The sequence below is a fragment of the Pistacia vera genome, unplaced genomic scaffold (assembly GCF_008641045.1).
Source record: "Pistacia vera cultivar Batoury unplaced genomic scaffold, PisVer_v2 Contig470, whole genome shotgun sequence".
In the NCBI taxonomy this organism is placed as follows: domain Eukaryota; kingdom Viridiplantae; phylum Streptophyta; class Magnoliopsida; order Sapindales; family Anacardiaceae; genus Pistacia; species Pistacia vera.
This window is the reverse complement of record NW_022196302.1, coordinates 51,279-63,139: the sequence shown is the minus strand read 5'-3', so window position 1 is coordinate 63,139 and position 11,861 is coordinate 51,279. Positions and strand designations below refer to the sequence as shown.

Sequence of the window (11,861 nt, the reverse complement as noted above, 5' to 3'; positions counted from 1 at the left end):
CCATTAGATTGGGGCTAAGCTAAGCCAAGAGAGTGGCCACCCTATGGCCTGTACCCCAACTTCGAAACACAGCCTTTACACAGGAAAAAATTTAAACCCTTAAACGTTTGAAAACTATCAATTAAACCCTATTTTCCATTAAAAAGTTTACAAAAGAACAAATGCACCCTTTACCCAAAACATATCATTCCGTCCCCTTGAGGCTTACCACTTCCCAAACACACCCTTTTTACATCTAAATAATTTCGTACCCTTGAGGTTTACAAATTATTAAATACACCCTTTTATCCTTAAAATATCGCTCCTATCCCTTGAGGTTTAGAACTTTCAAATAAACCCTTTCACCAAACAAATATCATTTTAAACCCTTGAGGTTTACAAATTTCGGAAAACCCTATTACCCTTAAAATATCGTTTCGATCCCTTGAGGTTTATAAATTCTCAAATACACCCTTTTACCCTATAAATATTTTTTAACTCCTTGAGGTTTACAGTTTATCAGATACACCCTTTACCCCCAAAAAATCGTTTCGATCCCCTAAGATTGAAAACTTATCAAATATACCCCTTTTCTCTTAAATATCATTTCTGCTGCTTAAGGTTTATTTTTTTCTAACACACCCGTTAGCTCTTAAATTTTTTTCGACTCCTTAAGGTTTATAACTTATCAAATGCACCCTTTTCCTGTTAAATATCATTTCATCCCCATGATGTTTACATTTTTTTTTTTATATACATCCTTTTGCCGGGAAATATCATTTTGAGTGGTTGATGTTTAGTTCATATTACAAATTTACCTTTTACTTGTAAAACGTTTCTTGGCCCCTGAAGTTCTACAACTTGCTATACCTTTAAAATATCATTTCGACTCCTTGACGTTTGGAAATTATAAATGGAACACAAAACGTGCCGGCCATGAAACTGCGGGGTTTATTACCGTTGTCATTAAATGCGGCGTATTAAATTTAAAACACCAAATTGACAACCCAAACCCGAGCAAGAAATCAACACAACACCGTCCCTATCTCTTTCCATCCAATTCAAACCTGCTAGTGCAAGAGGCAAGAGCAATAGCAACACCGACAACTCACTCAAATTCAAGAACAATCTTTAAGAGAATGACTTCACTCATCTCTCCTCAACTCCTGTTAGCTAACCCACATCCCAATTCCCTTAAAAGAAAACCCATTTCAGCTTCTAACTTGAATACTGATAAAAATGATAAATCAACTACTTTACTTACTTTTTTGGGTAAAGGTGGCTCCGGCAAGACTACCTCTTCTGTGTTCGCCGCTCAGGTTTATCAAATCATATCCTATAAATAAATCTTTTTGGCAACTGTGATTTAGGAAAGAAAAATACATGTTGGTATTCAATTTATTTATTATATTTGTTAAGGTTTAGGATTACCCATTCAAATAGGATTTATATTTCAGTGTTAACGATTATAAAATTTTCTATCTTTAACATATAAAATACATTATGAATTTGAAGTCCAGATTATGAGATTAAGCTATATTCATGTATTTGGAAAGAAAGTACCAAACGAGTCTTGAGTATACAAGGTATTATATATCTTTTAATAATCAATGAAAATGGCAATTTATAGTTTCAGGGGAAAGAAAGAAAACAATGTTCATAATTTACAAGTGAAACCGGTAAACGTTCATCAACATCATTTATGCTTCTTCATAAGTTTGAATTTAAATTTGTCCATTTTACTTCTTTGAGAAGGCTGTATTGGTCCATTTTGTTGGCTATAATGTTTGGATCATCATGTTATTTCCTATCTGTTCTAATGGGTTTCTCATTCCTTGCTACAGAATGGGTTAAACTTCAATTAAAGACTTTGGATTTTAAGCGTTGTGTCTTTACTGATTAATTGTCGTTTGCCTTTGTTTTTCCTTTTATTGTTCAGCATTATGCAATGGCCGGGCGTAGTACTTGCTTGGTTTTACAAAATCAAGATCCTACTGCTGACTATCTTCTAAACTGTAAGATTGGAACTTCTCCTATTGTATGCAATGATAATCTTTCGGCAGTTAGGCTGGAAACAACTAAAGTGAGACTTTTTTTCCCTTAATCCTCATTTTATCTAAATTTGTGTTGTATGTCATTCTTGATTTCTTGTGTTGAGTGTATTTAAACTCTAGATGAATCATTTTTTATAATTGCAGATGCTCCTTGAACCTCTCAATCGGCTGAAAGAAGCAGATGCCCGTCTTAATATGACCCAAGGAGTTCTTGGAGGGGTGGGTATGTAATATCTCAATATTTTGGTGTAGTTTCATGCCCTTAAACAATATGACTGCATAGGTATCATTATGCATTTTTCTTTGAAATGTAGTATAGGTGGTTGGTGAAGAGCTTGGGGTGCTTCCTGGGATGGATTCTATTTTATCAGCATTTGCACTTGAGAGGCTAGTGGGGTTCTTTGGGAATGTGGCCCAAAGAAACCACCAGAAAGAAAATTTTGATGTAATAATATATGATGGTATCTGTTCTGAGGAAACTCTACGGATGATTGGTGCAAGCAGTAAAGCAAGGTTAGGAAATTGCACTTCTCTTCCTCACCTGAATGTGTCATGCCCTCAATGATCTGTATGTAACAGCATGAATGTGCTCAGATTGTACTTGAAATACTTACGCAATATGGCTGAGAAGACTGATCTTGGAAGATTGGCTGGTCCATCACTCTTGAGACTTGTAGATGAAGCCTTGAGTATAAGTGGCCGCAGGCGTCTTCTGAATGGAAATATGAGTGCAGAGATATGGGACTCTATGGAACGAATGCTGGAGGTAAATATAATTCCCATTTGTTATTTTCACAATTATGATGTAAATCCAATAGGTTCTGTATTGGCTTTTTTGTGGGCAGCGAGTATCTTCTGCCTTCACAGAACCACATAAATTTGGCTGCTTCCTTGTTATGGACCCAAATAGTACAATCTCTGTAAATTCTGCGTTACGTTATTGGGGTTGTACAGTCCAAGCTGGTGCACAGGTTGCTGGTGCAATTGGTATTGCTTCTCCACATCCAAATGTAGAATCAGAGGAAAGAGTCAGGAAGAATTTTTTGCCATTGCCTTTGGCTTTTGTTCCACAGATCTCAATGGATGCCTTTATAGACTGGAATGCAATTATGCTGAAGACAAACAGTAAATATGCACGAGATCTTCTTTCCTTGCCAGCAAGGAACGGCAATAGCATGATGCCTTCAGTGAAGTTTGATGTGGCTAGAAAGTCTGTAACGCTTCTCATGCCAGGTTTTGACAAGTCAGAGATCAAGCTATACCAAGTATGTTGTGTTATTTTCAAGTCTTTATCCAGTAAAGAAAATATATTCTTTCAAGATATTTAAATCTTTCACATCTTTTCATTGTTGCTTGGAAATTTTTGGCATTGGTAACCCATTAAGCACAAGTTCTTTTACTCTTCCATATATTTTCCTCATAGTGTGGTTGCTATGGGCATTGGTAACACATGAGGTATCAAAGGACTGTTTTCTTGTGAATCCTCTGAAAATCATCCGTGGAGGTGTATGAGTTATAACCCTTTGACAGGAAAATGTAAAAGAACCAGTGGGAGCAGTTGAACTATATTTTAACAAAAGTTGCCCTATAAGGCAATTCTAGATACTACTTTGACCCATATAATTTGATGCCTTAAGCTTGAAATAGATTCAAACCGATATCAAATTCATGAGTATGAACTCAACTTTTGTATTGTCCAAATATATGGGCTGTGCTCTGTTTGCTGATCAATCCTCTGCACTGTGTGTATGCTTTGAACAATCAGTTGCATTTTTTCTTTCATTTTTTTATTTTTTTATTTTTTTTATTTTTTTTTATGCTTCTATTCAATTGGCTGAATATTTAGAGTTTAAATTAATATGACAGATAATACTTTTATCATCTTAATACTGCAGTACAGGGGAGGTTCTGAGCTGTTAGTTGAAGCAGGAGACCAAAGACGTGTCGTATGTTTACCTCCAGAAATTCAGGGAAAGGTAGCAGGTGCCAAATTCTTAGACAGAAGTCTTACAGTCACAATGAGATAGTTCAATACTTCAATTACAGTGCTGTGAATGCTTTTTTCAATTTGGATATCATTCTGAGAGTTGATATAACAGCTGATAATTCCAGTAATTTTAGCCCTTGGGCTTTTTGTTATGCACAATTTTCATACGGGTGGATTGTCTATGCCTTGTAAATTTTTGAAAGAGTCCATTTTCAAGACAGGTATCAATTGTCAGGACTCAGGAGTGCGATGGAAAAAATATTAGAGAAGGCAAGGATACTAACAGGATGGAGAGGGAAAAGAATATTTGGAAAGGAAAGGATACTAACAAGCTAAAGATTCTAAACAACAATGTGATTTTAGTGCTTAAATATATAACAAAGTATAATGCTTCAGTCTAATCCCAGCTTTACATCCTATAAATATCCCATAAATTTGTAACAAAATGAGATATCTTTTCCATGATTTTACTCCATTTTTTTTTCCTTTCGTTGCTTCCGATGGTCCCAAGTCATCACTATATTTAGGGCAATACCATCAACTCTTGATATCAGCTCACATATTGACCTTGCTGTTTAAGCTATCCTTTACATATGCTTCAATAGACAACATGAATCGAGAAGAGGTTTTGCCAGTTTATAAAATAATAATATATTAAAAAAAAAAAAAAAAAACCCTCAAAAGTTGTACTTTGTATAAGTTCCTGCACAGAACAGATCATTGTATTTTCCAACCTATACTTCTGATGTTTTTTGCAACACCAAGTGAGAAGATGGGATATACAACAGAAATGTGAAGACAAATGAAGAAAATTAAGCCAAAGAAGAAAAATAATCTCATGCTTCCAGTTTTGTGTCTTCTCCTTGTGCACGCACACGGCTTCTTAGTTCTTCAAATGCCTTCATGCTTTCCGCATCAAAGCCTCCAGCAAACTGCAAATTGATCCAAGTCAGCTTCTCATTGGCACAATTACTAGGACATTCCATTTCTAAGTTTTCAACTTAGGTAAAATGTTACCATGACACAGCTCATGTTTCACCACTTAAAATGTGCTGCAGTTCTCACTTTAATAAATCAATTTCAATCTATCAAAACTACTTCCTCGTTTTGTAAATCTCATGCATATTAAACAAAAAATTGTATGAAATAAAATTACCTGATGGACACGGAAAGCAAACCGTACGCCTTGCAGAAGCAAAAATTCTCTGTTTGGTTCCTTCTCAGGTCCACTCATTGCATCAAGTTCTGTTGATACACGTTTCATATACTTCCTTGCCAATTGAACAGACGAGAGCTTGATCTGCCATCGACAAAAACAGTATGTGATTATTTTGTTGCAGAGCAGATGCACAACAAATTTTCTCCTTACAGTTGCAAGTAAAATAGAAGCCAGTAAAATAGGTCCAAATGCAAACACAATTGTTTTGAGTCCCCAGTCATCCTTTGCAACTAAAGATATCACTGAATCATTGGCATAGCAAAGTAACAACGCACAAACTTTCTACAACATTTCATGATTGGTGAAACTTGGCTAACTAGTCCCTGGTGCAGTTAGCATATTCTGAAATGGCAGTTGATGAAGCAAGCATACATAACTATTCAAAAACATTAAACACCACCTCAAACCAAACCAGAAACTAACTCAAATAAATTTTCCAGTTACGGAGGATATACCTTGCCAACAACTCCTGAATCTTGTAACCAGTTAACAGGAATTCCAAATTCCCTATACCTTGAAATAGCCATGTCTCTTGTACGTAAGAGAGCAAATACACTCTGTTCCACTCTGGCAAAAAGAAAATAATAATAAGAATGAAAATAAATAAACTCAAAAATACGACATGTTTTTTTAACAAACAAAAGATATTCTGACAGTCAAGAGTAAACAAAATGTCAGGGGAGCTACTCAAGAGATAGAAGGTTATAACTGAATGAATGAATTGTTCACACGGAAGAGATGATGGCAGTTTAAATTGGTTTTCCAAAAGCTTATTTTCAACTGTTTACCAATCTTTCTTTTGTTTTTTATAAATTCAAAATGCATGAGAGAATTTACATACTTTTCAAGCAATTTGTACATCTTCTTCAGTGCAGATTCACATGGGAGGTTGGGATCATCAACAAAAGAAGANAGTTACGGAGGATATACCTTGCCAACAACTCCTGAATCTTGTAACCAGTTAACAGGAATTCCAAATTCTCTATACCTTGAAATAGCCATGTCTCTTGTACGTAAGAGAGCAAATACACTCTGTTCCACTCTGGCAAAAAGAAAAAAATAATAAGAATGAAAATAAATAAACTCAAAAATACGACACGTTTTTTTAACAAACAAATGATATTCTGACAGTCAAGAGTAAACAAAATGTCAGGGGAGCTACTCAAGAGATAGAAGGTTATAACTGAATGAATGAATTGTTCACACGGAAGAGATGATGGCAGTTTAAATTGGTTTTCCAAAAGCTTATTTTCAACTGTTTACCAATCTTTCTTTTGTTTTTTATAAATTCAAAATGCATGTAAAATGAGAGAATTTACATACTTTTCAAGCAATTTGTACATCTTCTTCAGTGCAGATTCACATGGGAGGTTGGGATCATCAACAAAAGAAGACACCTGCTTCTCCAATTTCACCAGGTCCTGATACTCAAAAGCAGCCTCTCTTAATGCATCTGCTTTCCCTTCAGGCCAATCAAAGTGCTTGAGAACAGCCCGTTCATCAACCTAATCAAAGACAGGAGAATGGAATATATGATTAGAAAGGAAGTCCTAAAAGATGCATCTAAGAACGAAGTATTTTTACAAAGTTATTTAGTTAGTTAATTTACACAAACAGTATGAAGATAATAGTTAAACATCTCAGTTCTTAGCTCTTGCTTAAACAAGAGAGACAACCATGGGAAGCATGTGTACAAAGAGCCAAAAAGGTGTGGCATACATAGTCTTCATAATTCATATTTCCTCAAAAAAAAAAAAAAAAGATTTATGCACTTGTATGAAAATGGGATCCTCTTTTGATTTTAACATAATATTTTCTAATTACTTAATAAGACATACCAAGAATGAAAGTTCCTCATCTAGCCAGTTTACGAAAGCCACCAAATCATCAATGCTTGTGAAGGAAGCTGCTCGAACTTCAGCTGCCAATGACTGGACAAAATCACCTTGAGTTTCCACGTCAGCTTTCACCTGGATCATGGCACAATTTTACCTTGTTAAAAATTTTGAACATTCACAATGAATGCCCATGTAAAGGAGGCAAATTAAAATGGATGAACTATTTAGCATACAGCTAAAAGGAATGTTGATCTGTTCTCAATCTCTCCAATCATGTTGCTCCTAGCATCTGACACATTAGATGTTGATGAAATCAAGGATGTTGTTGTTGTATCCTTCTTTGCTTCACGTTTCATCAATGATTGATAGAATTCAACAAGTTCAGGAGCTCGTTGAACTTTATCTCCACTTCCTGCCCCTCTTGGCAGGCTTCCTGGTGGAGGCGGAGGACGAGGTGGTCCACCAGGTAGTGGTGGTGGTGGTGGTGGAGCACCTGGTGGAGCTGGAGCTGGAGGTACGCCACTGGAAGGATTTGCATTTGCACCCACAGCAGCACCACCAGTTGGTTTTGGAGGTGGTCTAAGCACTCTGGGAGGCCTCTTCTCAATATGCTCAAGTTTTATCTTGCTTATCATTTGAGAATCGGCAGCCTTCTCATTGTTAGATTGATCATTGGAACCACCAGACACAGTTGGCTTCTCCTTTATTTGAGAAAGTTTTGGTGGCAAAAGTGCAGGCTTAGACTCAAAATTTGAATTCTCACGAAACCTCTGTGCTCTTGCTTTCTCCGCTCTCTCCTTAATATGCTTTTCTCTCTCTAAGGCCAACTTGTGCCGGTCTTTATATGCAGGATATTTTTCTGATAGAACTCCTTCAACTGATTTTGACATCAATTGGAATGAATCTCCAACATTATTCAGTGAATCACTAGAAGAAACCCGTGTTCTAATGTGTGGGAGGTTTGGAGTTTCAGGTGAGTCCATAGATTCGTGCTCCAGTTTCCCAAATGTAGTGATGGCCATAGCATCACCTGCGTTTCTCAGCATCAGAGATTCCAAAGGACCCCTTGGTCGATGGCTCATGCTAATTCTGTTTGGAGAGCCTCCAGAGAGAGATCTGGTTGGTGATGAAAGCATTGAATCATCTCTGCTTTTTCCCCATTTCTTCAGCTTTTGGATTAAGCTAGGTCTCTTACTGAGATTACTGTACTTACTAGTTGAACTATCAATAGAGGCATTGTCAAAATCCTCACTCCCAGGTGAAGATGGGTGGGAAAAGTTACTTTCAAGATCTGTGTCCCCTTGGCCACGTTCTGATCCTGCATACTCTAACATCAGCTGTTTAGCTCTCTCTTGAGATTTGGGGCTTAGATTCTTGTTGAGATCACGAGCTGAAGTTTTTCCGGCGGGTGCCTGGTAGTTCCGGAGCTCATACCTCAAACACGCATTGACCCAGCGAAGGTACACCAGCTCTTCAACTTCACTGAACCTGTTCATCTGAAGCCCTTCTACTTGCTTTAACAGATCTTCATTTGCATGCTTTAAGTTATTAACCTCCTCTCTCACATTGGCAACCATTTCACTCTGTAGAGAAATGGCAATATAAAGTAAGAATGATTTAATCAATCTGATGAACAAGAGTAGAATCATTAACATTTTAGTGAAATAACCTAGGTTCTATCCACTCAACTAGTTATCTATCCCCTCAACTAGTTAATTTAATTTCTTAAAAATATAACTAGAGCCTTCTTAGATATCTCTAAGAATTCTATCCTTATTCAAGACCCTTCTTATTTGGCAGAAACATTCCGTCTTGAACAGCACAGTGTGCAGGGACATCATAAATGAATTGATGATTTAGAAAAAATTAAAATGCAAAGTTCTACTGATTTCAACAATATCATCAACCATATATGTGTGATAGGTTGACAGCACATCTAAAGATTTACCAAAAAATATCTGCCATTGTCAATTAACCAATCAGGTTAATCTCTTTTATTCACCTAGAAAGTTACAGGATGAATCTGGAGGACCAAATCAAGTTAGTTTTCAACTTGAAGACACTTAACTTAGGAAAGTCCAAATCTTTTCCAAATAATGCTTGTTGTGGTTATCTTATCATTTCTTTGTTTCCAATCAGCCATCTTGAAGGACACTTCTGTATTTTATGTCATATAGACTTGAGGAAATTAAAAATGTCACAAAAGGAAGCAACTTAATTGTGAACATCCATCCCATTCCCCAACCAAAAGGAAAAAAGAAAAAAGAAAAAAGGGAACACATATTTGAATTAGAACATAGATTTTGAAGAAAGCACTGGAGCTACCTCTGTCATGTTGGAGAGGGCTGCTATTTTTGCTTCAGCAGCATCCAATTTAACTGTCAACTCTCTCTTTTCAATTTGAAGTTCTTTATTCTTCCTCTTAAGCTCCACAACCGACATTTCTAACTCCTTAACAGATTTCAACTTATTATCAAGGTCAGCATCTTTTTTGACAGCTTCTTCCTCCTTTGCCTGAAGACTAGAAACCTGTTGTTTGAGCAGCAATAACTGACCCTTTGTCTGGTTGGCATCAAGTTGAATTTGCCTCTGGAGCTCCTTGATCTTGCTCCTGGCCACCTCCAGCTCCTTCTTTGCTGAAGAAGTCTGCAAAATCTCATCTTGAAGCTTCTTCCTCTCAGCCTGCAAGGAGTTTATAGTAATATTCAGCATGTCAATCTCCACTGTCTTGATCTTTAGCTGCCTTTGTAATTCCACAACATCTGATTCCTGCTCCTTCAGTCCATAATACTCAAGCAATTCATCTTCAAGCTTCACCTCCCTTTCCTGCAATTCCTTTACTAGGTTGCGTAAGCGTTCCATTTCCCTTGCATTATCTGCCATTGCAGTATCATAAACTTTATCCCTCTCTGCATTATCAAACTTGTCACGAGGTAATGAATATTCAATCTCTCCAGATAAAAGCTCTTCAAACTCAGGTAAAATATCTTCATCTTCAGTATCAGGTGGACTACCACGAGCCCGATTAAATATGCTGCTAATCAATTTGACCTCTTCTTCCTCTTCTTCTTCCTCCCACTACAATATAGAGCATGCCTTAATACAAGAGATTAATTCAAAAAACTTCTATTCTTCTTAACGGAAAAAATATGAGGCAAGCATATCATACTCTTGCATGCTAGACTTTCATTCATCAGAAAGAGATTGAAAATTGATTAAAGAAAACCTGAACATATGCTTACCTTCTTCTCTTTGAGTCTCTCATTTTGAATTTGTTCACCATCTTCTGAGTTCCAATTCAACCCAAACAAAGATTAGCATAGAGCAAAATGAACTTCAGAAAAAGTAAAAGAAAACACAAAGCATAAACTATTTTATATAAGATTACCAAGCCGTAAGCCTGAAAAGGCAGAGTACTTGTAAGTGACCCAAAAAAAAGGTTCAAAGATGCGGTATTTCTTTTCCTAATATGCTGTTTCCTCAACAAACAACATAAATGACTGATAAACTAGAAGGCTGATAAAACCAAAGTACCTGGAGGCTTGGTTAAAGAAGCAGAGGACTTTGATGCTTTAAGGTTGAGCTGCTTGACCGTAAAGGCTGCAATTGAAGCAGCAACCAGGAATCCTAACCTGACTATCATGTAGGAATTATTGTTGATATGAAAAACTTGAATTAACACTCATCTATACACTCTAACCAATCCCAATATACTCCACCATCCATTCCTCCTCAACCCCATCACTTATAAATCAAACCACCAGGTCCTTTAAAAAGCAAAAACAGCACATCAAAATCCAGAATTTGCATATAAAGCTTTGCTGGCGCAAGCCTTTAAGCAAAACCCAGATAAGAATGCTTAAAACATGTCCAAATATTATATATATACCAGCAGCAATTTCAAAGATAAAACTTTCGTTGCATGCACAAATTCCTGACAAGTAGAATTCATGCTAAGAGCTACAGAAACCACCAATAACTAGTGGTCAGTTTTGCTCCAAAGGGGACAAAATACACATAAGCTAAGCCTAAAATCTTTCCATTTTCCTTCAGTGGGAATATATAGAGTTAAAATAAACCCAGAAAAACTAGTCTGAAAGAGACAGAAGCAACTGTAAAATTTGAATAAATAGAAAACAGGTACCACCCGTATCTTCCTTTCTAGTTCAAGCGTAAAAGGAGTGCAAGAGAACGAACTTAGTTTGTCTCTTTTGCCTCCAAACTAAATTTATTTTGTTGGCTGTTATCACAGTTAACTTGTAGGTGGTTGTGTAATTAAATGTCACAAGATTATTTGATGAAAAGGTAAAGCTTGGGTTAGGTTTTCAGTAACAGAGGACCCACATAGCAAATGTTTTGATCAAAGGATTCTGATTCTCAGAGAATGGTTTGAGCTTTGAGGAACAAAAGTGGTGCATGTGTTAGGCATGTAATGGTAAATATTTGATTATGTGAATGTTGTGATTTGAATTAAAATGAAGAAGTTTTTGATAAGTAAAGTAAGGCTGAAATTTATTGTGCAGCAGATGTAGCCAAGAGAGGCTTAGTAAACCAAAGCTTTTTGGTGATTGATGTCTAAATTTACATGTAGACCTTTTTGGCTTTATCTGATCATTCATTGGATTATTTGGTGAGACACAATCGTGTTAAATTATGCCCATGTGTCTCCCTCTTTTTGGAGGTTTTGGTTTGAATTATTGGGTGCTCTTTTGTTAACCTTTACTATATCCCTAGTATAAGTCCAGATATTTCTATATAGAGTTTTGAGATGTGACTCAATTTAA

General features: G+C 36.4%; 2 protein-coding genes across 4 annotated transcripts; one reads left to right on the top strand and one right to left on the bottom strand.

The window, feature by feature from the left end:
- The first annotated feature begins 1,002 nt into the window (after positions 1–1,002).
- Positions 1,003–4,172, top strand: LOC116145965 (uncharacterized protein At1g26090, chloroplastic). Its single transcript, XM_031431385.1, has 7 exons — positions 1,003–1,298; positions 1,919–2,062; positions 2,178–2,252; positions 2,353–2,546; positions 2,628–2,799; positions 2,879–3,298; positions 3,929–4,172. Exons 1-7 carry the CDS (start codon positions 1,119–1,121, stop codon positions 4,058–4,060), a joined length of 1,317 nt encoding a protein of 438 aa, XP_031287245.1. The 5' UTR covers positions 1,003–1,118; the 3' UTR covers positions 4,061–4,172.
- Positions 4,173–4,683: 511 nt separating this feature from the next.
- On the bottom strand, positions 4,684–11,259 carry LOC116145964 (protein CHUP1, chloroplastic). 3 transcript variants are annotated; one of them, XM_031431383.1, is made up of 10 exons: positions 10,612–11,257; positions 10,320–10,363; positions 9,403–10,155; positions 7,311–8,660; positions 7,078–7,209; positions 6,583–6,744; positions 6,081–6,100; positions 5,695–5,806; positions 5,177–5,320; positions 4,684–4,952 (listed from the first exon to the last, which is right to left on the bottom strand). In XM_031431383.1, exons 1-10 carry the CDS (start codon positions 10,718–10,720, stop codon positions 4,857–4,859), a joined length of 2,922 nt encoding a protein of 973 aa, XP_031287243.1. In that variant the 5' UTR covers positions 10,721–11,257; the 3' UTR covers positions 4,684–4,856. The 3 variants fall into 3 exon arrangements, with proteins under 3 accessions (XP_031287243.1, XP_031287242.1, XP_031287244.1); XM_031431382.1 differs by lacking the exons at positions 5,695–5,806; positions 6,081–6,100 and adding an exon at positions 6,170–6,281 and having other exon boundaries at positions 6,563–6,744; positions 10,612–11,259; XM_031431384.1 differs by lacking the exons at positions 5,695–5,806; positions 6,081–6,100 and adding an exon at positions 6,170–6,281 and having other exon boundaries at positions 6,563–6,744; positions 10,320–10,360; positions 10,612–11,259.
- Between the last annotated feature and the right edge of the window lie 602 nt (positions 11,260–11,861).

Bases quoted from the DNA above. Each gene is read 5' to 3' on its own strand.
- LOC116145965 (XM_031431385.1), top strand. From the start codon at position 1,119: ATGACTTCACTCATCTCTCCTCAACTCCTGTTAGCTAACCCACATCCC. The intron at 2,063-2,177 runs GTGAGACTTTTT...TTATAATTGCAG, and splicing joins TTAGGCTGGAAACAACTAAA to ATGCTCCTTGAACCTCTCAA. The intron at 2,800-2,878 runs GTAAATATAATT...TTTTGTGGGCAG, and splicing joins CTATGGAACGAATGCTGGAG to CGAGTATCTTCTGCCTTCAC.
- LOC116145964 (XM_031431382.1), bottom strand. From the start codon at position 10,720: ATGATAGTCAGGTTAGGATTCCTGGTTGCTGCTTCAATTGCAGCCTTT. The intron at 10,364-10,611 runs GTACTTTGGTTT...ATTGGAACTCAG, and splicing joins TTCTTTAACCAAGCCTCCAG to AAGATGGTGAACAAATTCAA. The intron at 7,210-7,310 runs GTATGCTAAATA...GCCATGATCCAG, and splicing joins GATCAACATTCCTTTTAGCT to GTGAAAGCTGACGTGGAAAC.